This window comes from Drosophila simulans, chromosome 3L, assembly GCF_016746395.2.
Source record: "Drosophila simulans strain w501 chromosome 3L, Prin_Dsim_3.1, whole genome shotgun sequence".
NCBI lineage: Eukaryota > Metazoa > Arthropoda > Insecta > Diptera > Drosophilidae > Drosophila > Drosophila simulans.
This window is the reverse complement of record NC_052522.2, coordinates 8943810-8969593: the sequence shown is the minus strand read 5'-3', so window position 1 is coordinate 8969593 and position 25784 is coordinate 8943810. Positions and strand designations below refer to the sequence as shown.

General features: G+C 43.4%; 4 protein-coding genes across 24 annotated transcripts in view; 2 read left to right on the top strand and 2 right to left on the bottom strand.

Moving 5' to 3' along the window:
• Positions 1-8: 8 nt before the first annotated feature.
• Positions 9-7850, bottom strand: LOC6737387 (protein nervous wreck). Of its 12 annotated transcripts, none has more exons than XM_039293543.2 (13): positions 7703-7848; positions 6922-7039; positions 6620-6849; positions 6016-6543; positions 4838-5726; positions 4108-4765; positions 3789-3845; positions 3032-3064; positions 2342-2367; positions 2029-2167; positions 1828-1956; positions 1403-1764; positions 9-1303 (listed from the first exon to the last, which is right to left on the bottom strand). In XM_039293543.2, exons 2-13 carry the CDS (start codon positions 6943-6945, stop codon positions 1247-1249), a joined length of 3132 nt encoding a protein of 1043 aa, XP_039149477.1. In that variant the 5' UTR covers positions 6946-7039; positions 7703-7848; the 3' UTR covers positions 9-1246. The 12 variants fall into 12 exon arrangements, with proteins under 12 accessions (XP_039149477.1, XP_039149478.1, XP_039149480.1 ...); XM_039293544.2 differs by having other exon boundaries at positions 1828-1953; XM_039293546.2 differs by lacking the exon at positions 3032-3064 and having other exon boundaries at positions 1828-1953; positions 4108-4527; positions 4597-4765; positions 7703-7847.
• Positions 7851-8402: 552 nt separating this feature from the next.
• LOC6737386 (vesicle transport protein USE1) lies at positions 8403-9961 on the top strand. Its single transcript, XM_002084188.4, has 3 exons — positions 8403-8880; positions 9011-9367; positions 9759-9961. Exons 1-3 carry the CDS (start codon positions 8529-8531, stop codon positions 9800-9802), a joined length of 753 nt encoding a protein of 250 aa, XP_002084224.1. The 5' UTR covers positions 8403-8528; the 3' UTR covers positions 9803-9961.
• On the bottom strand, positions 9924-11115 carry LOC6737384 (dihydropteridine reductase). The gene is made up of 2 exons (XM_002084186.4): positions 10788-11115; positions 9924-10686 (listed from the first exon to the last, which is right to left on the bottom strand). The coding sequence occupies exons 1-2, from the start codon at positions 10869-10871 to the stop codon at positions 10063-10065; spliced, it is 708 nt and encodes a 235-aa protein (XP_002084222.2). The 5' UTR covers positions 10872-11115; the 3' UTR covers positions 9924-10062.
• Positions 11116-11476: 361 nt separating this feature from the next.
• Positions 11477-25784, top strand: part of LOC27207730 (protein boule) — a 30296-nt gene continuing 15988 nt past the window's right edge. For 2 of the 10 annotated variants that reach the window (XM_039293564.2, XR_006541812.1), the window contains exon 1: positions 11478-12065. The gene's annotated coding sequence lies outside the window, so the exon portion shown is untranslated. Of the gene's footprint in view, positions 12066-16519; positions 16691-17922; positions 18223-25784 lie in introns of those variants that run through there. The other 8 variants (XM_039293559.2, XM_039293566.2, XM_039293560.2 and 5 more) reach the window with 7 other exon arrangements.

Here is a 25784-nt window from a genome sequence, read left to right as displayed (position 1 = left end):
AAATCTTATTTTTTCTTGCTTTAAAGTGGAAATTTTATTTGTTAGTTTTTCGAACAGAAGGTACGTAAACTATGACTTAAAACATTGATTAACTCACTGGGCGGGGCAAAAATTACATACAATTCAGTTTGCGACTTACATATATATTGGGTTTTCATCATTGTTATCCATTGTTATCGGTAATATCGGTTATGTGAATATGAAGTTATCCAATTGGTGAGAGTCATGAACTTTACTATTCGACGAGTATCGCAAACAAAGTATCGCATTGAGTAGGCTTTTTACTAATTTCAAATATCTTCGTTCTGGCATCCAACATTAACTTAGACCATTTTACTAGACACGGAAAACATTTAACTAATTAGGCTAGTGTTTTGCATAGAATTACAACAATATATATCTGCCGGATCCGCTCGATCGACTCGAATACATTCGTCATCGGCTTCGATTAATTTACTATAATGTGCAGAGATCCTATGACTAAGTGGAGGAGCGAACAGAAGCGGGAAATAAGTCCAACTGAATTGACCTTGAAGTTGATTGGCTTTTGTTGGCGGCAAGTTCAAGCGAATGGCTAACTTAATGCTGCTAAACTGGATTTTCTAATTCACTTAGATATATATACATATTATTGCTCGATTAGTTGTGGATGCTGATATTCGAAGACCCGTGTCTGAGTGCTACATAAGTAATTGCTGTCTTTCAAAACGTTACAATATGCCATTTATATATATATTAATGTATTCCATACGTGTCCGAGGGTATAACACATTACAAACTAACATAATTATGTATATATTTATATAGTTATAATATATCGTATGGTGGTTTTGTTTATGAAGGCCCAGTTGATGTCTAACTATAACCCCAGAGGCAGTCAGAAGAAGTATTCAAATGGATGTACACAATTTGAGCGCTGTACGTGAAGTTGGGAGAGGGATCCCGACCAGATCTAAGTACATACATATATTCTATATCCTGCTATTGTGTCGTTGTATGTAAAATCGGGCGGCCGAAACAAACCTAGTTGCTTTAATAGGTATAACCAATTCGATAGGGCTTGCTATGATCTATATCCGCCACCCGATCGATAAGCTGCGATAAGTCCGTCTGAGTCAGGCTATATCATCTGTGTGTTTGGATTTGTTGGATAGGTTGTGGGATGAGTGTGAGATCGAAATGCTATCGAGTGTTGTGGGGTTTGGTTGTGGTTGTGGCTGTGGCTGTGGTGTTCCGCTGATCCGCTCTATAACTGTCCGTGGCTATAGTCTACATAGTATATTTCATGCTCATGGTAGTGTGCCTAAAAGAACAAAAGAAACAACATTGAAGTGCCGACCAAGAGGTAGAGACCGGAGCTCCGAATCTAAGCGTTCGACTCCTTCAGATTTTGCAAACGTGCCAATTGATTTGAGTCCAATTCCTCGGGTATGCTAGCTCGCCCACCGACCACCTGTTTGGGTGCCTCAATATCCTCATCGCCAGCCGCAGATCCAGATCCTGCTTCTCCTGCTGCCTCTCCGTTGATGTCCAAGTCGTTGGACTGCTCCCCACCGCCACCTCCACCGCCCCCACCTCCTCCGCTTCCAGCAAAGGCGTCATCGAAGTTGGCATCGAAGTTGGCCTCGAAATTGGCCTCAAATCCCGAACCGTCGCCGGACTCTCCCTTGGCCTTCTCGTTGAATGGATCCTCCGCATCCTGTAGTACGGGCACATCGGCCACCGAAGCCGAATCGGTGCCCTCCGAGAAGGACTGTTGGTCCTCTGCGGCACAGGATGGATACTCGGTCAGTGTAATGCTCACCACGGGCCTCACTCCAGCATTACCTTCTTTGGCCGGCGCGCTCTGTGGCGCCACCTTGGCCAGCGGCTTGGGCGCAATATCTGGCTTTTTGGCCACTTCCGCCGGCTGCTCCTTGGACACCTGCTCCTCCGGCTGCGCATCGCTCTCGCCTACTGGTGGGAAAGATTTATCGGCACCGTCTTCAACCATGGGGGTTGCAGCGGTAACAATTATTTGTGCCATACCTAAGTTTAGCGTGTTGGCGCCACATGCCGCCGCCCCCTTTTCGACCTTGCTCCCAGATCCAGGAGCGGATCCGCCCGCCTTCGCTAGTTGGGGCGGCGGCAAGGACGGCGGCGGCTGCCCATCGTCACTTAGATCGTCCTGGAAAAGTGCAAAGAATCATTAGCTGATAGGATAAAGAAAAAGGGATATATTGTAAAACATATGTTTATATATAAAAGAAAATATAAATTATAATTAAGTATATCTTATGTTTATATCCAGAAGTGATAAATAATATATACATTTTTTTTTTTTAATATATTAATATTTTACCTCCATGCCAGGCTCTTGGATGAGTACTGAGTATGCGTTAAAAATAAATGAGAAAAGATTGGTTGGCTTAGTATCAATCATATTTTCGGAGTATTATATCTTATATGAATACATTTTATCGATCCAAATGTTATAGAGCGGTGAGGAGGAAACCAAAAATATTTAGAATCAAGTCAAGGCAGCCTTGGAACAAAAACTATCTAAGTACACGATTAGGTTTGACAATTGGAAACTAAACAAAATGAAAACTTTAGCAAAAATTTTTGGTTACATTTATTCAGATTGGAGGCTGACAAGCATGCGGGAGGAGATCGGTAGAAAACTAGGGATTCATATAAAGTCTTAGCTTTCCAAATTCAGTCTGATAACTACTGAGCTACAGGTGTAAACCGATAGGATTGAACTATATACATAGAACAAGGGCTTTTCTTTATTTAAATCTATGTATAGATTTTATTTAAAAGACTTTAGGGTAATAGTTGATAAAAACCTTATACCGAATATATATATATTTTTCTATATACCAAGAAGAAAATCTCATTTTGAAAGTTTAACAATAGTTAAGAGGGGGTTTGGACATGCTCTCAAACAGTGGAGTTGAAACAGATTTTCCTACACTAAGAATTACTCAATCAGGAAAAGTTTCGGGTATAAGATAGTTTAGATAAAAGAGCATATTTATTAAATTACCCTTCTTGGCAGTAGTTTGGCTTTGGTTCTGGCCTTAAATGACACAAAGACACAATTACACTGAGAGAAAAACAATCAATGCAAAACGGCAATAAAAGAAAAACGTGATATTCAGACAAATTAATAACCAATCAAAGCTTTAAATGCAATTAAATTGAAATATCAGTGCCACACACACACATCACAGTTATATCTTCGTATATATAAAGAGATAAAGAGAAGCTGCAAAAAGAAATAATCGAAGTTGGAGAAATAACGGTAACACGGCACGACACTTTCTGACAAGCAGCCTAAGAAAAACACTGTAAGAAATCGTAGGGCATTTCATCGGTTGATTTCGTCTCGGCTGCGGAGACTTGCGAAGACTTTTGGAGACGAGAGACAAAATAGCACATTAACGGAGAGTAGTGGAGAGTAGTTACAGTGATAAATGGTGGTAATTCGTGGTAATTTTGTGGTTAACTTTTGGTGATTTAGTGGTGGATTGGTGGTGGTAGTAGTGGTATATAAGTGGTTAGTAGTTAGACGAGCTGCACTTTTGGAGAATAGGTTTACCTCTAGAGAATATAGAAGCAGGTATAACAGTACTTTTGATTGGAAATTTTAGGTTTTCTTTTCTTGCTTTTTTTCGATAGTGGAAAGTTGAAAATTATACAAATGTTCGGTACTATATAGGAATCGATATCGATATAGTTTAAATAGAGATATAGATAGGGGAAACAAAAGACCAGGTGATAGCGTGATATATGACATTTACCTGGCGGAGGCATACTCGGGGCAGCAGCGCCGTTGGGTATATAGCCGCTATCCTCATCTGTCGAAATCGGGGTAAACGATTAACTCTCCGAAATATTTAAAAAAATTTCAGTTATATACGAGCTTAAATAGTTAAATACATCCATATAAAAAATGAAGACAAATGATAATGCTAAGGATTCCTAACCCAATCCTAACAAATTTAATATATTCTGTGCTTAAAAACAATATGACTATAAATGAAATTAATTGATATTCATATATCCTAATTATAATATCTTATATCTTATCCAGTATTTGGAGTGTTTTCAAATGCTTACCTGCTGTATCCTGAGAACCAAACATATCCTCAGTGAGCTCCAGTTCCAGTTCGTGGGCGTACTCTGGTGGCAGGGCCGGAGCGGGGGGCAGTGCGAATGTGGGCGCTGCGGTGGGCGGAGGTGACTCGTCGCCACCCTCGCTGAGCGGCTCGCCCATCTCGTCGCACTCCTCGACGACCAGCGAGGGAAAGTTGCCGAACTTGCCATCCAGCTCGCCCTCCCACCAACCGTCGTCCACGCCGTGGGCGGTCTTGGTGATGATCTTGATCTTGTCGCCCTCCTCGAAGGTCAGCTCATCCTCGGCGGTGGCGTCGTAGTCGTACAGCGCGATGCACCATTCCACGTCCGATTTGACTCGCTTCTGGGGCGCCATGATGACCGACACCTGGTCGGGCGATTGCATCGAGTCCACTGTCTGATCTTCATTGTCAACGGTATAATCGACAGATGAGAATGAGATTTGAGAGCGCAATTGATTGCCTGAAGTACCATTAAAGGCGCTGCCCGCTGTCTCCTGGTCGATGTCCAGATAATTGTGTGGCACGTAGCCCTCCTCGCCGCGATAGTTGCGGGCCCTCAGCCAGCCATCGCCATCGCCCTCGCCAACCACCTCGAGCTGTTCATTTTCGACGATGGTGAGCTCGTCGGGATTCTGGGCCTGTGGGGAAAGTGAAAGATTAGATTATCTGTTCAAAGAATCGTCAAAGAAGTGGCAAAAAAGCTGACATACCGTGTAGCTGTAGAGTGCAGTGCACTTGAAGATCGCCTCCTTGGGCTCTGGGACAATCGGTTCGTCCTTGTCCTCCTCCTCCTCGGCAGCTCCCCAGTTGACCTCAGTGGGATCATCCCAGCCACCAGCGCTACTGGCCATCATGGATGACGAGGCAGCAGCTGCAGAAGAAGCTGCCGCCGCCGAAGGACGCACTTCGGGCTCATCCTCACTATCGCTGAAGGTACGATCCCTGGATAGCTGTTGCTCCTGCTTGGGCTTCGTTTGGGCAGCTGCCTGTGCCTGAGTCTCCTCCTTGTCGCTGTCGTAGAAGGAATCGGAACTGGGATTCTCGCCCTGGCCAGAGGCGTCAGTGCGCATCGAAATGGAACTGGCCGAACGCGTCAGCTCCTGTACACCCATGATCTCGGCCTCCTGCACCCACTCGTCCACGTTGATGCCGCCATCGCGCAGGCACTGCAGACAAGCCTCCGCCTTTGTCTTCTCCGTCTCGGATCGACGGATTTGATCACGGAACTCCTCGATCTTGGTGTCCAGATCCGGCCCATTCGGATCGTTGGGATCCGTGCGCTGGCCGGAGTCTCGCAGCGACTGGCACAGGGCCAACTTCTTGGCATTCTCCCGGATCGAGGCATTCTCCTTGACCACTCTTCCGGCCAGATTCTTGGCCTCCTTGGTTAGCGTCTCTGCGGCGGACTCGTGCTCCGCGGTCACCTTGCGCACCGGATCATTGTCGCACGCCTCGAAGTCGTATTGGATGTGCTGCTTCAGCACCGGATAGAACAGGTAGCAGCACTGCAGGTTGTACTCCCGGGTCAACTGCTGCGCCTGGTCGCGGATCTTTCCGAAGCTATTCTGCGTAGCCGAGCAAGTCAACAGCTCTGTGCGTCTGGAAAAGATATGTTTATTTTAATGGTTAGGCAGCATTAAGATAAAGATTTCCCAAGACAGAAGTGTTATGTATATGACTCATAAGATTAAATAAAATGATTTAATAACTTTATGAGCAATATCAGTAGCGCCATAAATATTATCAGAATGTAATTGTCGACTTGAGCAAACATTGATTAGGAAATGGCTTTGGACTTGTAAAATTTATAATTGATTCACCGATTTTGCACTTGTGGATGGCTTATAAAACTGGGCAGTAATTTATGAGCATTGCATTATACACTTACCCCATTAACATCAGGTACTCGGCAACCCGCTCGAAGACATAGTTCTCCATGGTGGTCATCGTGGTCTGCAGATCGACGGTGAAGTAGCGATTCTGATGGGCGTTGGCCGCCGCCAAGCTGAGTACGTAGTCATTCCGGGCGCCCGAGGACTTCTCCTCCAGCAGCTCCTTGCGAGATGTGACCCGGGCGCTGTTCTTCTGCAGCGAAGTGATTGATTGAAAGAAGGAGCCCTTCTTCTTCTTAAGCTTCTCCTCGATATCGCGAGCCTTGTCCCGGACATCGTGAGCACAATGCTCCTCGTCAAAGTATGATTTCTTGGTCTTGTCCACATCGCCCACGCTCAGATGGAGCTCCTTCTGCACATTGACAATTCCGGATAGCGAGCGCTTAGCTATGGCCAACTTATAGTCCCGAAGAACCTTGGCCTCGTCCGCGATTTGCTGTTGAAACACCTCTATAGCGGCCAATCGAGCACGGGCCAGTTTCTCATTCTCCTCGAGCACAGTGCGCCAAACGCTCCACATGTTCCTATAAGATTACGTACAGATAAGTTAAAGAAGGTTCCCTGAAGTACTTTACTAGTCAGCTGGAAAGCAATACCCACCAGCGCTCCTCCATGCCCTCCATCTTAATATCTGGTATATTGGGTATCTTCTTGTTGAGATACTGCGATGAGATCTTGAGCAGCGACTCACTGTACGACTTCTCGACAGCGGAACGCTTGATGGTGAACTGCCGGATGTCCTCCAGGAGGTCGCACTCATGCTGGTTCTTCAGCTGCAGCTTGGCCACCTGCTCCGTGTGCAAATTCTTGAGGAATTTCACATAGTTTCCCTGCAGGAATACGAGTTGTACGAATGATTATTGGGGAACTACCTTTATCAATTGGATTTATTTATGATTTACCTTACGCGGCGGCGGCTGCATCATGGGGCTTTTTCTACGACAATCGGGTCACTCTACAATTGGTTTTTTTTTTTTCTATTTTAGCTCCGACTTAATGGTGTTACATTACCTCTAGCAACTGTAAAATAGTATGATGGTTTCATGAGCGGATATATGGGTATAATAATACACCTTAAAGATCCCATCTTGATATATGAAAACCTTAATTCAGTGGCTTAGAAGGGGAGATTTATTTTTAAGGTCATGCCTTATATCAAAGAATTTAACATTATCAAATTAAAGATTAGATAAAATGTAGCCCCACTGATATTTATTACATATATTTTCCGATTATTTTTGGCTGTGTAAATGGGTGGTGGTGGTACATGTGGGTGGTTGTGTGGTCCTTAAGCCGTTAATGGGTTCGCTACGCAGCAACGGGTCTCAAAACTTATGTAACGAAAATGCAATGATAACTGGCATTGAAACCCAATGGATATCAAGGGTTTTCTTCAAGCTCAAATCTAGTACTATTTTTAGCTGGAAATTTTCACTCGAGCAGCCCACGCAGCAGCCCCCCTTTTTTGGGGGTATTGTATCGATTTCTCTGGCCCCAGACTAGCTTATTTTTTTAGGCATTTCCACAACTACGATATTCAAAACACTTGGCTAACACTTTTTTTGGACATGGCCGGGTAAGATTGTTGTTTTTCAGCTGGATTAGTACTTTTTGGGATTCTTATCGCTGGGTTTTCACTGAAATTTGTGGACTTTTTCTGGGCAGCTAAAATCCGTTGCTTACTTATCGATTTCGATTTTCACGACGTTTGTGTGGGAACTTTTCAACATGCACCGTTAACTGCTGCTGCTGCTGCGCAGGGACAGGAAGATACCGCCAAAGAGAGCGGCGGTGAGAGAGGGCCGAGAGAGAACGAAGTCGCGTTTCATTCATGGCCTCTAGTACCGTTAACAAAGAGGGTGAGTTTTATTGTTTTTGCTCCGTCAGCTGTTTGATAACACCTCACTTTGCGTGTAACGGCACTTCAGGGGAATTAAGAAAAAAAAAAAAAAACTAAAAATTCAACCTTTGAATGGTTTGCCATTTGATCTTGACACCTGGCGTACGACAACTGCTAACAAAAATGTGCGTTTGCATGAAACTACTCATATGCTGTGGCTATCAAAAACGGCTTAATTGATAACTTCAGATATTGGCCAAGAGGTTTGATAAGATTTTCGAGTCGCGCCCAAGAGTATGCAAGAAATAATATAAATGCATAACGACATTTTTAGAAAGTGGACATGTACTAAAACCTCACAATGAATATGGCATATTGGTTACATATGATTTTTTAAAACCTTTATGAATATGGCATATTGGTTACATATGATTTTTTTAATACTTTAAAGAATTAAATTTTTACAGGTTTTTAAGTTTATTTGATTGTCTTTTTACGTTTTACATTTTACATACACATCCCCAATAATTTTCCACCACTACTCACGACACCTATCGATAAGTTTCTATCGCCGTCTAATAGGACCAGCTGCTGACATCAAATGGGTTTCGACCTGGTATTTTAATTTAGGAATTTGTACTTTGTTGTCTTCATGTTTTCCCCTTGAAAATGGCCACGAAGCTAAATGTAAATATCCGCACCCTGCTGACCAACTGCGAGGATTTGGCCAAAAGCGAGCAGAACTTCTGGCGGCTGCAGAAGTTCATCAAGTCCCTGGACACAATGCTCGCCGAGCTGGAGGCGATGGGCGATCCGCAGAGTGCCAAACGTATCCCGGGCTACTTGGAGCGCCTACAGGCACTTAAAATATCCACCGGATATACGGACGTTCCCGGTGCCACTACAAAGACTCCTCCACAATCCTCATCCGTCAGTGAAACAGGGGAAAATGCACTGAAAGAAATGAGGCAGCTGCAAAACACCAAATATCACAACGAACTGCGAAAGGAACTGCTGCAGGGTAATAAAGAATTAACAAACTTTTTGCACTTATTTTAAAATTTCTTAATAACAACTTTTGCTGTTACATCTGTAAAAAGCCCTTGATTAATTTTTAAATCAATTCAAAACTTAAAAAACATTTATTTTAGATGCCGATGCCCTGCGAAGACGTCGAGGAGCAGATGAGTCGTCTGCCAGTTCCGGAAGCACAACCGTACAGGAAACTTCTGGTGAAAACATGAACCAGGCTGCCAAGTATTATACGAATGCCCAGGAGAAGATCACCGAGCACATGCTCTCGCTGACTCGGAACTTGAAGGAACAGACGGAGACCGCCAATAAGATTATCCGGAGAGACACGGAGGTTGTGTCACGTTCCGCCGGAATGGCGGATCGCAATATCAATTCGCTAGGAAAAGAGGCTGAGAAACTGGAGCAGCATTCGAAAAAAGCCTACAAGTGCTGGCTGTGGCTGATGATTGCCTTTGTAATTGCCACCTTTATAGGTGAGTCATCGAATTTTGTGGAAGTTTTGTTTAAGCTGCAAGAGAAGAACCCCTCTTGGCAAATCCCCATTCATTTACTTAAAAAATATAAACCACCTTAACATATCCAACTCAACAAAACAGATTTCAAGACGTTTATAGCACAAGTTTCTTGAATATGTTAAACACAAGATTATAAATATTCAATACAAGAACAAAAACTGAAAAATAGATATAAGATTCCATTATTATTATTATTATTTGAGAAAACGCTGCGAGTCAATTAACTTATTCCAAGTAAACAAGTTTGCCGTGACTCAGTTTGAAATTACATTTCTTAATTGGTTCGATTTATTGCAGTTTGACTGTTGCTTAATCATACTAATGAGTTTATTCCCCTTTCAATTTACAGGTATGGTGTTATTCATGAAGATTATGAAGAAGAAGAAGGCGTAGAAACAGTTTCCAAACCAACCAAACTAAAGATTGTACTCTAAGCAAGCTTTAAACGCTCGTTAAGCTCCCGAGTTCATAAGGTTATCCCCAGAGCCCCCCAAATCGTGTAAGCAGAACCACATTAAACGATCGAAAGCCGCCCAGCGATTTATTTATGAATAGTTTATGTACAAGCGAAAGCGTTTAGATTATGGTTTTGAGCATTCTTGTTCCATTAGCAAGTGTTATTTGGATCCGTATCTGTATCTGTATCTCTTAACCTATTCGGCAGCGATAAGCTGCGTAATGCCGTTTTTGGTGATCAGCTGCAGCAGGGATCCAGTTTTGGGCCTCTCCTGATCTTGGGTCCACTTAAGGAAAAGTCCGGCCACCTCGGTGAGTGGAGTCCAGGTGCCAAAGTCCGCATCCGGCATCCATTTACGGTTCATAGGTGTATCCAGAGTTACGGGAAGTATGGATACAGCCAGGGAACCAGCTGGCAGACCGGATTTCTCAGCGCCCAGCGAGCGGGTCAACTGGTGGACAGCTGCCTTGGCCATTCCATAGCCAATCATACCGGGGGTGCCCTCCAGAGCGGGCTTAGCTCCAGTGAGAGCCAGCACTCCTCCTGCCTTCAGATGCTGAGCCGCCACAGCTGCCGAAATGGCGGAGGTCCACACGCTCTGCTTCCACATGAGATCGGCATTCTTGGCCAGATCCTTCTTGGCATTACCACCTGCCCAGCCGCCAGCAACGCAGATGACGGCATCCAGTTTCTCGCCGGCAAGGGATTCCCCGACCTTGGAGACCACCGTTTCCTCCTGTTCCGCCCAAGCAGCATCGCGTGGCACCACGATGCTAACGTCGGCCTTCTCGTTCTCCGTCAGATCGATGCTGCCAACCCACTGATGGATTGGATTATCCAGGTGAAGGTCGTAGCCGCCGCGAGGGAAAACAATAGACATTGAGGCAATTGTATTTAATAATTGAGTGAAAGGTAACTCACATAATTGTTGGCTTTAAAGTGATCGACACAGGCCGAACCCAAGGCTCCCTTGCCACCGTAAATAACCACTCGACCTGCGGACATGATGCGTGCTGCCAGTTTTAAAGCTGCAATTTAACTAAATGCGAAAAAACACGAGAACTCCGATCTTGGTGAGTCAAAATCGTGCGGGAGCTTTGAACGCAGCTGGGGTTTTTAACCGCGAGACCAGTTCTACCGGTAATAATCGAGAGAATAAATTTCAAGTCGAGTTTAAGCTCAGCGTGCAGATATAGCTTTTTATTCGCTACAAGAAGATACAGCAGCAGCAACAAGTGGAAAATCAATAAGATGACCAGAGCACGCATAGCCAAGGTCACACTGGCGTGGGGAAGGCGTTATTTGGTATTTTTTTTTTGTTGGTATTCAACAGCTGTTCGCCGCCAACTTTACCCATCTCGCTCACGCACTGCTCGCTGCTCTTTTTTGAAAAGGGAAATGCGTGAAATTCGTGCGCCGCATTTCCACCAGACCAGAGTTACGCGCCGTAGCTGTGTTTTCCACTCAGTCCCACCAGTCGTCGTCGCGTTACGTCACGAGAGCAGTTGTAGAACTAAATTTGTTGTGCTATATCGCTAAACGGTGAACGGTAAATATTGGAGAGAGTTTTCCTGGCTTCAATTTTCCTTTGCAATCGCCCCCACCATCCTTGGAATTTTGGGTTTTTTGGAAGAGAAAAACACATGTGTGTGTCGCCACAGTGTTTTGGTTTTTTCTCGGCCGCCCAAGTAGACGGCGCGTAGTTTTTCATTTTGACGGGAGTTTTACTTTCGGTCGTCGCCTTACACTCATTTCTAATTGTGATTCGTAGGAAGTAAGTTGTCTAGTGCTATATATATATTCAAGTAAAATTGTTTTAAATCGGAACACACAACAATAATATACAAGCAAACACCACCAAATATCGGAAAAGAAAGAAGAGCAAATAATTAAATTACAATAGAAACCAAGAGAATATCACGCAAAATCCCATCATCCCATCGTCTTTGGTCTTCTGGTTCTTGTTCATCACCAACGTTATCGATATTGATATTAAATAGTCTGTGGATATTAAGATACTTATATACAAACGCATCGTATCTGGGATAAACGTTTACCACCAGGAATATTAATGATACGCAACGGCTGTAACTGTAAACTGTGTCCCCTCTCACGTAAGACGTAACGTAAGGCAGCCTGTGGAAACGACGTATAGTTTGGACGCAATCAGAAAAATCTCTACGGAGGACGCAGCTAACGGTGAGTTTTCCTGAAGACAGTGAAGGGGATGGCTTTTCGGGGGGGAGAATGAATGTCACTCGCAGGGAAAATGAAAAATGCCAGGCGAAAATTCTTGGCCATGCAACTCGTTTGGCCGCTCTCCCTCTTTCGCTCCCGCGTGCGCTTATGTGTGTGTTTATGCAGCGGAAAACGTGTATTCTTGAGAAAAACCAGAAAATCGAAACCCGGAATTGGGTCAGTATGTCACACGCCGTCCCGCTCCCACCGATTCCAATTCCGATTCCGATTCGAGCTGCTAGTCTGGCTAAAAACTCTGGCTAAAACGTGTTTCGTGCTTAGTCAATTTGTTCTTTTTCATCTAGTCGCAGCTGCGCTGCCGCAGTTGGCGTCGCTGCATGGCCACTTGACTTAAAGCGGCCTAAACAGCATCGCCATCGCCTCCAGAATGCCTAAAAAACAAAACAACAACAAGTACTGCCACTGCACGTGTGCGAAAGAGAGGGCGGCGGAAGGTGGGAAAAAGACAGAACATCTGTCACCCGCGCGACCAACTTAAATACCCTGTACTTACGTGAGGGAATGTGATAGAACAGCTTATTAGTATAGATTCTACACAATAAATGCGTTTAATCATATCACGAAGTATTAATAATTAGTACATAAATTAGTACATACATACAATAATTTTATAATAATATAATAAGTTCAAAACATGGGATTCTTCGTAGGCCTTAATATGATTTTTCCAGAGGCGGAACTGCTTTATTATTTATAAATAATAGCTAGATTCTTTTATACATATATAGTTACTTTTTAAGTTACACGTGTATGTACATATGTATGTATATGTATATGCTGAGTATCTCCTATTCGCCAGCTTATCTTTTGTGATGTAAAATGATAAATGGCTCGCTCTCCGGCTTTCGTAGTTTTGCCTCTCTCTAGTTTTTCGGCCACTCGCTTCACTTGATCTTGCACTCGGATTTCGACCGAGGTGCAGTCGACAGCGCTGTCAGCGTCGACGGCGACTGCGGCAGCGGCGCTTTTACCTTGAGCACGCCTGCACTTGTCACAGCCGCTCCCCACCCCTCCCCGCCCATCACCTCACACGCCGTTTGAATTTGAACTTCTGAAAAAGCCAACACCTTTCGAAATTGTAGCCGCTTTTATTTCTTTTTCTTTTGCCTCCGAGCAGCGGCATTTTTATATTTCTGATGTTTGCTAATAAAATTATTACGACTTGGCCGACAGCGGCTGCTAATGCGTTTTAAGGTCGCCGCCGCTGCTCTTGTTGATTTTGACCCAATAAAAAATGTGATGATGCCCCGCTTAGATTTCTCGGTCCATTTAACATGTGTCCATTGGCCCAGGATCCGATTTGATTTATTTCAAAGTTATTTATTATACAGTCAGGCGCAAAGCAAAACAAACAACATGAATGGGGAAAATTGGAGGCAAATGGCAGACAGCTGGTGCTCATTTTCCGGGATGCGAAAAAGGGATAGAATTGGGATAGTGCACTGAGAAAAATCAGAGAAAGAATTCATATCATATCATTCATATGTTTGCATCTCAAGAATCTCTTTGAATGATAAATATTTGAGTAGAGTTCAAATGGATAAGGCAACTGTTTTCGTTCATGAGATATCTCTAGAAACTACTTATAGGTGGAGATTTATTCTAGACAAGGTAGAGAGCACTGCAAATACGTATCCAAAAACAACTCCCCAGTTAATTCATCATTACATCATAACCGTTGCGAATTCATGACTAATGGCCGATGATTTTTCTCTCTGTGGGGAATACGCGACGTGGGATAGGGATAACAACGCGGAAGAGGCTCCATTATAGGTTGCTGGTTTACTAGTTAACTGGGCCCCAGCCAAGGGAGCGAAAGGGAAAGGTGGCGAATGGTGGAGGGAGAGAGCGAGAGAGCTAGGGGGAATCGGAATTACAGGGTGTGGGCGGGGGTGGTGACACTGACAGTGGAGCACCTTCGTCATCGTCAAACATTCGGGCTGTATAAGAGCAATAAATAATGCACACGAAGAGCAGTGATGAGAGCCAATGATATGGCAAAATATCGGGCGAGAGATTCGAGAGAGAGAGAGAGAAAGCGCAGAGAAATTGGGGGGAGAGCGTAAGAGATTCGCCTTGGGGGGTTGCTTGTGTTTGATTTTTGCACTTAAGAGCGCAAAAAGTGGCTTTGATTTTCCGCCTGCCTTTTCACACGCAGCTTGGGGCATGCCAACTTTGATGGCCGATTTGACCAACCCCCAGGAGGGAATTCCCAACTTGGCTCATTAAATTGATAACGTTAAGTAGGCGATATTTAATTTGATTTTCGCCAGACACAAACAAGGGTATGCGATTTAACTGATACAAAAATTGTATAGATTGGTACTCTGTTTCTAAAGATTTAAACTTGAAACGAAATTACTGTACTGTTTTCATAGTGTAAAATACCTATGCTAATTTTAGTTTAGTACATAAGCATGATAGTTTGTCAAAGTTTCTTGTAGTGCATATATTTTTCCCAGAGAGCAGCCACTCAAAAATATTTCCTTTTTCTTGCCAACATTGTTGTTGGCAGTGGGTGGTTAGTGGGCGGAAAAGTGGGTGTTGCGTGGGCAGTCGCCCCACATTTGCATGTTCCCAACACGGCACACATTTTCTCGCTTCTCTGCGCCGCTCACGCGTCTCTCTCTCTCTGTCTCTCTTGCCATTTTTCTCGCTCTCTGGACGGATGCCCGAGTATATAGCCCAAAGTCCCAATTGGGATAGGGATGCGAAGGCTATAGCGCTAACCTATATAATTTTTTTGTTCCGCTTCTAACAACAAGCACATCCTCTCGTGCTACAAACCAAAAAAGGAAGGAAATCAAAACCTCTGGCAGTTGAAGGTTCTTTTTTCCTACACACTCTTTTTAAAGCAGTTGCTGATTTTCATATATATTTTTCCACGATTGTGGGGGCAGAGCAGCAGCGTTTTTTTGCATTGCTTCTGGCTTTGAATTTAATGTTAAGTATACGCATCAGTGAACTCAATTTAATTATCATGATTGTTTCGTCCGCTGCCTGTCTTTGCTTTCGCTTTGCTCCGTCGTTGATGAAATTCAAATTTTCCAACTTCACAAACAGACGCTTCTCGCAATTTTCCAACGTGTTTTCCGCTTTTTTTTCCAGCTTATGTAAGTGAAGCGCTGAGAGCTGATAAAAATAAAATGAAAAAAAATTACCTAGCTAGCGGACGGTCGGGACTGGCTGGCCATAATTACGAGCTTTAGATTCGCTCGCCCTTCGCCCATTTTTTATCAGTGGCGTTATTTATGCGTCCTCCCACAATGACAAAGTTTCACGGAGTGGGTGAAGGTGTGGGTGGGGGGGGGGGCAGTGGTGGTGGGGGTGCGCCTTTGATAGACAACAATTGAGCATTTGAAGTGCAGCGTAGCGCAAAGAGAGCTCAAAAGTGGAAAATATGTGGAAAAACAAAACTGAACTGAACTGACTGACTGCTATTCTCGTCGCAGCCGAAAACCCAAACGAAAAGCAATTAAGTTGCCTCGGATCATTGCACAATAAGTAAAGAATCAAAAAGCTCGAAACATAACTGTGTTTGCTGCCCGTCCAGCCAAAACCGTTGACGTCGCTGCCAACTTCGCAGTCGCTGCCGGCGCTGCACACTGCTTTCGGCCCATATGAATAACAATAGGGCCGCCAGTTGGTTGGTCGGCCAGAACCCAGCGAATTCGGCTAATTAGTATTATAACTAGAAGCCCCAAAAACTAGGTGTTGCTCACCACGCCTCATTGGCCTGGATTTTAAACAAAACAGGGGGATTAGCATAAAGCAGATGCGAACAAAACGTTGTTTTATGGATTAAATTACTTTATTTTCGATTTTACCGATTAATTACAAGCGTAGGAGTTTAAGTAAATTAAAATTAAAACTAAGGAAAAGAAAGATTTTTATTTATGAGAACTGAAATCAATAGAATGTACTTAGTTTCCATTTTGAACTATGCCCACAGGCATTTCCAATTGTCATTTGCCCAAGCAAAGGCACAGTGCCAATCAGATAATCGCAACCTTAACCGTTATTAGATCACTGTACAGCTGCGTCGCAGTCGCCGTCTCTTTCTAGGGCGACAACAACTCTAATCAGAACGGGAGATTATGTGATTGAGAGAGAGTGGGTTGTTATGGGCGGTGGGCGGTTGTGGGCGGTGGGAGGTGTGTTTAATAAATAGGCCAAATATGTAATATTGCTAAAATGTGTTTATTGTAATCTTTTCAACACACACACACACACACCAACACAAACTTAAAACAACGCACGTGCATCGTTGCATCCCTTGGATTTCTATCAAAGAGAGCAAGCGCGCGGCAACAAAGAGCGCCCGAGAGAGTGGAGCGAACTGTGCTGCCGCAGTCGCTGCCGCTGTCGACGTCGACTGCGCAGTTGGGGGCCCCCAAATCGGGAAACTATATTCGTTCGACGCTGAGTCGTTGTTCTACCGTCGTTGAGATTGCAACACTTCTCGATTTCGGGTTTTCGGAATTATACAAAATAACAGAAATCCGCCGTTGCCGCCGCTCTCCGCTTATTTTCGGCCAAAACACAACTCTCGCGTCGCACGTAAAGTAAAAAAAAAAGAGTTCTACATTTTATAACGCTGTGTGTATGTGTGTGTGTGCGTGTGCCAGTTTTTCATGCGTTTTCTGCCGCTGCAACAACAATTAACAACAATAACGACAACAAACAGTTACCACATCGCCTGCCCTCTCTTTCTGCCCCAACTCTCTCCCTGTCTCGCTCTCAAGCGCTTTTTAAACTGCTGCCATGTATTTTTAAACTGCGTTTTTTTCGCCAAAAAAACCATAAAAAATATAAAAACAAAACAAGAGGGAAAAGTAAAAAAGCCAGATTTTTATGTGCTGGCCGCTGACAAAAGTCAACGACTACTATTTTGGCCCGAAACAAGGCAAAAGGTTGATGTGTTAGCAGCCACAATAAAAGCTGTACGTTTGTATGTATCAAAAACTGTGTGTGCGTGTGTGTGTACGTATGTGTGTGTGGAAAATCGTGTGAGAACGTACTTGATTTTGGGCTCACAAGGCGGCAGTTTGGATTTTTCGCCAGAAAAACAAATTATTATGGCCAGAAGGAGAGTTTTGTTGGCCAGAAGGGAGAATGTGTTTTTTTATGCGTGACATATACCAGTTGGTTTCTTGTTTATTGTTGTTATTGTGTTTTTTTATGGTGTTTTTAGCCAGCATTTTTTGTGTATACCAAACCATTTGCAAAATCCGCCCACTTCCGTTTTTTTTCCTTGACTTCCCCATCCCTACTTCTCTTACTTCATACCTACTACTACTGTCCCTTTATAATCTCCTTCTTTCCTGCCCCTTTTCCCTTTTTGTGCCACCTTCAAAAAAAATAGTCACAACCATATCAACGAATCTCTCTCGCTCGTTTTCTACCCCCAACTATAACACTCGCCTCCCCCACATTTTCCTCGTATGTTGCCTTTTTCGCACACGTTGCGTATACGTAATGGCCATAAACAACAACAACAACAAAAACAGGAGCAGCAGCCGCAATAGCAATAGCAGGAAACTCGCATAGCTACAACCCTTTGTCCACATTCCCCAGCCCACACATAGCTCCCTCACAATTTTCCCATTCAAATGTGCGGCAGAGAAAGCTAGAGAATTTGTTTATTCAAATTTTTGCTCGTTGGCCTTTTTAACTGCCATTTGATGAGTGGCTAAACGATATGCCAAACAACACCAGCGCCACCCAAACAAAAAAAAAAAGAAGTTAAATACCAGTAAACCCAGATCTAAATCCAAAAATTGTATTTGCCTTGCAGTAGCCCAGCTGAAAAAAAAAAACGAGAGCATCAAAATCATCGAAAAGTGATAAAAACCTAATTATTATGCAAAATAATTGTTGAAATTCATAAAGCGCAAACGTTCCGCAACAAAACAGGTGCTAATTTTTATCTTTAAAGATCCAATTGTTAAGTTTGAACAACGGCGAAAAGTAAAAAAGCAATCCAGCCAATAAGTGAATCAAAGTCAAAAACGTGAAAAATCACATCGAGCGGAAAGTTTTAAACTTGATTTTTTTCGTCTGCTGCCGCAAACGAGGCAAGGAAAACAGAAAAGAGGTAAAATATATATGTGCAATGTATTTTTAGTTGCATTCTGTGATGAAATGCTCGGGAATCAAAAAGTCGCATAAAGAACTGTGAAAAATGCCAACCGTTTCGAAATAACCCACGCGACGGATTTACTCGCGAGCATCTCAAGACAAATCTAATAAGATTTTTTGGGAGCGGCGGGAAAAGCGGGAAAGCGGGGGAAAAGTGACAGGGAAAACAGAAAACCGAACCAATGAGAAGTGTCGCCTGGGGATACAGATTTTCCCTCAGACATTTAGCTTAGAGGGTGCCCCAACATTCCGATTGATTTGTTTGCTAGCGGAAAAACATTTCAACTAAGTATGCTAAAGGAATTTCTTGCAAAATTTAATCCGGGTAACATTTAATTCATTTAGGAATCCAATCTTAAACTTGAGGAAATTTGTTTTACGTTTGAAATTCACAAACAAATAGATAAAAGCTAATTTAAACCCATAAAACCACATGTACATGTAATTGAGCGATGATCTTTAGATAGATATATTTATATTCATAACATTTCTGTTTCATTACGGAGCATTCATACATAAAAAATGCAAATATATACAACACTTCTCCTATCAATTTTAATACTTAGCTTTTCCGCTGTGTAGACTTCAAATAAGATACGCCGCCAGGCGACATTTTCCGAATATCAAGCAGCATCATCATCCAGGGGGTTTTTTGGGGGTGTATCATTCCGTGATCCAGCTTTTCCAGCACTCAAGCACTGCTTTAAGCTTTCAATGCCGTAATTCTTATTTTGGCAGTCCGCCTGCCTTTTCGGCTTACATAAATATAAATAAGTATTCCCCATGGCTGTCATGCCGACGCTGGGCTTCATACTACCATCCTCCCAGTTCTCCGAGTTACCCAGTTCCCTGTCTGGGACACCCTGTACATAAATCTAAAATTATAATGCGCTCCGCTCTTCAATATTCATTTTCACCCGAGCCCCGTCACCGCCTCCTTAGCTCTTTTTCTGTCGCCTAGGCCACAAGTGAATCCTCCGCCTTGTTACTCGAGAGATTTTTCTTTATAAGCGGCGACAACACACACACACACACACTCGCACACGCACGCGAATGCCAAAAGAGCTAAAGTACTTTTGCCTATAAAGTATAGTATGTTTTCATTTAATTTTCTCGCTAAAGATACAAAAATGGCGAAAAGTCTTTTGCTCTGCTCTGCCATCATTGTCGACAGCTGTTCGCGGGCGAAGAAAGGGGGCGGCGACACGCCCATTTTTGACGGCGGCTGCCGTTGGCAATAAAAATATATAATATGCCCGCCAGAGGCGCTCGGTTATCGAAACGATTCTCGCTGGATATAGCCAGCTACAGCTGGCAAACTAAACTTGGTGCTGGCAGACTGCGAAGAAGAATGTCGTAAACGAAGTCAAAGTTCAAGACTAAAAAAGAAGGGTTAAAAGGGGGTGGGGGGGGGGGGGGGGGGGGGGTGTGGCATATATGTATACATGTGGCGGTGGTGGGTTAAGGCCATAAAGAAAATCTGTGTCAAAAGGAAACAAGGCGAGGAAATGCCTTTAAGCTTTGACTTTTCACAAATCAAACTAATACCCCCGCTATGCGTGAAGCAAGCTTTTTTGCCTACACAATGGAAAAACCATCACCAGATTTCCGACATTGAGTTCTTTGAGATCTTATCTTAACGTGTGTGTGTAGTTTCGTGTAGATATAGCCATTGTGTTTCCAATAAATACATATGCTGTGCACATCATAGATACATTGCTTTCAATTAAGGTTTAGATCATATGGCATTTTACTGTGTATATAGTTCATATATATACTTTGTACTGCTACGATTTTAGGGTTCACGTTTTTCGGTAACAGTTTGGGTTCGATGCGTGTTGGCCCAGATGCAAAATGGTCACCAAACGGTAACCAAACTTGCACTCTACCGTGGCGCTGACCATTTGGACCGCAACGCAGGCAGACAGACCCACAACCGCAAAATCGGAATACAGACTAGAGAGCACTACGGATTCAGTCAGATGCCGATATAGATGTGCACACATACACATACAGATGCAGATACAAAGCTAGGGGCAGAGTTACTACAGCCACAGATACAGATACAGCTACACCATTTGGACACACCCACCTGAATAATCTATATGCTAAGAGGGCCGAGGCCCCATGTCAGCATGTGTGGGTCAACTGCGTGCGGCTTTTATGGCCGCCATTCGTTGGGGGATTTGAAAAGTGTGGCCATAAATAGAACCGGACTGTGCTGCACGCACTGCTCTGCTCTGCTCCCAATTCCTACTGCTCTCCACATCGGCGGGTCTCAAACGGAGCAATTATTTTAGCTTTTTGCATATGCTTCGGGGTTCGAACCCACTGGAGCTGCATTGAAGCGAGTCGTGGCTCGGTTCTCTTCCCATTCATTCATTCATTCAGCTAACGAGCTGATTCTGTTTTTTTTTCGCTTTTTACAACTATTCCGTTTCCACGCTTCATTCATGCATTCGAACAAAAAGTTAATATTAGTTATCTGCATATTTTCACGGTTCTCAAATCGTTTGCACTGCCCACCAGCGGATGCACACACCAAGACGCAGATAGCGAGATTCAGATACAAATTCAGATACAGATGCATAATGCATATGGAAATTGAGTTTGCGCCACCTGACAAAAGTTTCCACTCGACTAATGTGAGAACTTTTCGTTCAGCTTCAAAGTAATTTGCCATCGCATCGATAGACAAAGTTTCGATTCTTAAATGCTTATGGTGCGTAAATTATAGTTAGTTAAAAAGAATGCATAGTTTTAAATTGAGCTATCACGCACGTTTGTTCATCGCCTAAGCAATTTAAATGCTCATTCAAAGAATCTTATCTCGTATGGAAAAACAATTTTGTATTTTAAGAGATACATTTATCGAACGATTTCTGATCCATTAAATAGTAATAATTTCGGTAGCTCTGGGGAATTTTAAGTGGGGAGCAAAAGTGATTAACAAAGATTTGTTTACTCATCATTTCAATCGTTCATTCATTGAATTGCTTTCCTGTTCTCAAAAGGCTAATTGGGTGTTTCGTTTATTTTGTTTACAACTTGATGATATTAGGCAGCTGCTAATTGAGTAAATTTAACGCTGCTCGAAATGATGATTGTTATTTCCCGGGTGAAACTTTCATGGCTTTGTCGCCATCTCTCCTAATCTTGGCCAGGCAATGTAGTTAAGCCAAAAATATCTTAACAAGCATGGCAACTACAATAGCACACACTCACGCAGATACACGAGGCGCACGCTGAGATATTGGTGCTCATGCAAATGCAGATACACACATCGGTTTTATGCGAGTTGGCAACTTGAAATATTTCATTAACTTGAGAGGAAACGCACACATTTGTGTGGGCGCAAATGCCAATGGTTGTAGGTATGTTGTGCATCTCTCGGATATTTAGAAATTCCCTTATCCAAGTTGCATATCATGTGCGAATCTCATTTGCATAACTTTTGATAAGTTAGTATTTTTCATTAGATTTAGATCTCTTAACTGGGTCGACAAACGTAGCTTAACTGCAATGAATTTAAGGCGCAATTCGGCCCAAAAACGTTGCCAAAAAGAATTGAGCAAAAGAACGCCGCTGTTCAAAACAATACAAAAAATGTTGGTCGCACATTTTTCGAGCAGCGAGACAGCTGCGGATGCAGATACATTCGCGTACTTTCGGATGCAGGTACATAGTATTCGCATGCATATGCATATGGATGAAAGTTCTCAAACGAAATGATTGAAGTGAGTCAAAACCAACAAAAAGCAGAAGCCTGGAGGTGCACTGCCTTTGAGAATGACGTGCTCAGCTGCGCTTTTTCACTTTTACACACAAATACAGTCACACGAATTCGTGTAGATACGCGAATGCACTCGGAAAAATTACTTTCATATTAATCGTATACAATTAAATGAGTTGCTAAAATACAGTGGAGCAGATCTCTAAACATAGTTTACTTATTTAAAACACCGCTAAATAGAAAACATTTAAGAATTGCTTATTTTTCCGAGTGCGGCTCTTTATAGCTATTGCCATCTCTTTCGGCCGAGCCATTGTCTGCATTTTCGCATTTTAATTTCATGCTTTTGGCCTAGGAAACGATGGCAACAAAGGAGGCAGCAGCAGTGGCACATTCAGCTGCGTCTACAGAAATAGTTGGCAGCGTCTTCACGCCCCCAACTATGTATACAGACACACACACAATAAGTTAAAGCCCCCCCAAAAACCCCCCGATTTTGTAAACCCACCCGTCTTTTGAGTCACACTTTTACGTCATTTCTTTTCACTTTTTCTTATTCGGTGGCCGCCTTTGGCTTTTACATTTCCTTTGGCTTTTCTTTTGCTTTTTGTGTGATTGCATTTTTATGGCTGTCTCCACTTGGAAAATGCCGAATTTGCATATTTATATTTCGGCAGTTCCACCTGCTTCTTTGGCAAATTGCGTATACGCCCCTTTGGCTCGTTCAAAAATTGTTTTTTAATGACTTAATTTGCCGTAGCATTTAATGGATGGCTTCGCATCAGCTTTCGTCCTTCGCTCTCCACTTGCGTCTGTATCAAATTCCGCTTAAATCCTTTGTCAGCATAGACAATAATCCGAACTGGGAGGGCATCAGCCATCGCTCATACGCAGCGTTGTCGGTCTCCCGCAGCTGAAGTGGCAATAAATCATCCGACCGAAACTTTTTCCACACCACACAAAAACACACATACATATACTACATACGTACGTACATATAGATTAAAGGACGAGGGCATGAGTTAGATGGGATTTTGTGTATATATTTGCTTGAAATTAATTCCAACAGACTTTAAGTTACTGCGACTCGGGGCAAATATTGGACAAGGGCCAGAAATAAAACTAACACAAATACGAGAAGTTGGACACTGGCGAAGCACAGTACAGCAAGGCATGGCACAAGCACAAAAGTTTCATTGTTTCAAACAAGTTTTTGGCTTTGCAAATATATCTGGTATATAGTACATATAGGTCTGTGTTTACAGCAAGAGGATATATGTTACGGACATATGTGTGAGTGGATTTACTGACACAGTGGCAATTTGTGCTCGCGCTTTTGTAGTTTGGCGTTTCCCTTTTGCTGCTGCTGCTGGTGCTGCTGCTGCTTCTGCTTTGGTTGCTCCTTCAGCTTCTGCCGAGGATTATGGATTTTTCTGTGCCACATATACATACGAATCGGGGTGTGGGTGGCATAACGCTGATGTGGGATGGATACCCTGATGGCAGGCCATCAATTTAGCTGCTGAGGCCGCCGAGCCTGCAATGATGATCATGATGATGTTTGTCTGTTGGTTTGTCTGGCCCTTCGTCTTCTCCTCTGCCCATTATCAAAGCCCAAGCCCATGCCCATCACCATCCCCGTGCTCCTACATCCTGATGTGCTACAATTTCCTTTCACTTGACTGACACCCAAAAGCTTCGTCCTCGCTCGCCGCACTCAAGGATTGTATAACATGTAGGCGAAAGGCAGCCAGCAGTTTTTCCTTCTTTTATTTTTTCTTCTTATTTTTTGCCAGGTGAGGGGACGGGCGCGGGGGTGCACTTCCACTTCCGGCGCACTGTCAGTCAGTGCATCCTTGGCTATACATGAGTGTGTGTGTGTGTGTTTGAGCCTGTTTTGCGCTTTCCCGCTTTCCACTTGACTTGGCTCCTCTGACTCTTGCTCTTTCGCTGCCTTCTCAAAGTTTTAGCACCGCAACTTCAATTGACCTTTGCTTTCCCCACAGCCCACAGAGCACCCACCACCCACCCATCTGCTCCTCTGACCCCGTTCTCCTCTTCAGTTCATCTTCACCCACTGACTTTCTTTCGTTTTAAGTTATTCACCAACACGTACGCTTTAACGTCATCGTCATGCCTCAGCCATCAACATGATTTCCTCGCCCGCTTTTCCCGCCCGCTCCTAATTTCCACCACCCAACCTCCTGCCATTGGCTTATCCCCACCACCACGTCGGCAGTTATGGCCTCTTAAACTCTTTGAGCCTGAGCTGGCTAATTGTCCTTATGTGACTTGGATACGCTTATCTGGCCAACTGAGGATACGGGAGTCGTCTGCCCTGCTCGTCCGCACCTGGCGAGTTAAAGGATTTATCCTGCATCCTTGTTTTGTACCACCTCTCCATGTACTGCAAAAAATGTTGCGCAAAATAGTAAACGCAAAATAAAGGAATACATTCTTTTGTAAATAAAATGATATGATAATTTATATTTTAAACTCTTTTGAAAACTATTGAAATCGTGATGCACATTTAGTTCTTATGAAATGAAAATATATGCTGTATAATTGAGAACCTACACAGCAAGGAGCTGGAGCACTTGCAATCGATATCCTTTCGCTTTTCCCTGTGTACGCTCCCATATTTTGTGCAGCATAGTGCCAGGCGCATTTCGTCCTGTTTCGCAGAGGTTTGGCTCTGCGCTTTCGCTGTGTCAGCGTTTATCGCTCGCCTTGGGGTCTGCTCTTTATTGTTTTTGGCAAGGACGCTTACCTATACACACAGATACACACTCGCACACACTCGCAGGGATGCAGGTGTGCATATGCAACTATAATGCAATACAGTTGGAGCACGGTAGGGAAAACTCGGTTTGTTTCTTATCTTTTTCGGCGTATGGTTCTCGGCTGTCTGTCCCTTGTGGGCAGTTTAGGTTTAAAATAGTTCCAACGCCTTTGGAGTCCTTTCCCCGCTCGCCTTCCTTCCGGTTTCGGTTGCTGCTGTTACGGTTTTTACCACTCACCTTGCCCTTTCCCTTTAATTTCCTTCCCTTCTCCTTTGGGCTTCGCCACGTTTTTCTTGCCACAGTTGTGTGTTGGCTTCATTTCCCTTTTTTTTTTTTGCTTACTACTTCTTCGTATCTGTGCCAAGTGAAGCGCGCCCACGTTGCCATTTTATAGGTCAAACTTGCACTCTCTTCAGCAACTGCTCTGCTTTACGTCGACTCGACTTTCCCACTGCCCCGCCCACTTTTTTTCACTCTCGCCCATACGCCCACTTTGCTGCCCGTTTTGCCCCGGCCAACTGGCTACGCAGTCTGGTTATTCAATAGTTTGGCGCTCACTAATTGCATTGCCCTAATTGCCCAAGTTACGCTTGAAATGTGCCAAAAACGGACATAAAAACGAACCGAAAATTCCAACCAGCTAGCAAAATGTTTTTTTAATCCCTGCGATATCAAATATTGAACTGCAGATTGTTAACGAATTGGGAATTATTTCTCCATTTACGCTGTTGCAAATTAAATCATCCTTGTGCATACCCCATTGTTATGGATTGTATTGTTATTCATCTTGTAGTGCGTTAAATTTGTATGTTGATGGAATTCTTCTACTTTCTGTTTAAAGTTATAATTTTTCCAGATCTGCAATACCTTTTAACATTATTCCATAGTTCTGACATATCTTCATTCTATAAGCATTCTCCAGTGATAACATCGTATCTGTGGCATTTTCCCCATCTTTTCATAGCATAGCTGTGGTTCTTTCAAAATTTCGTAATTAAACGC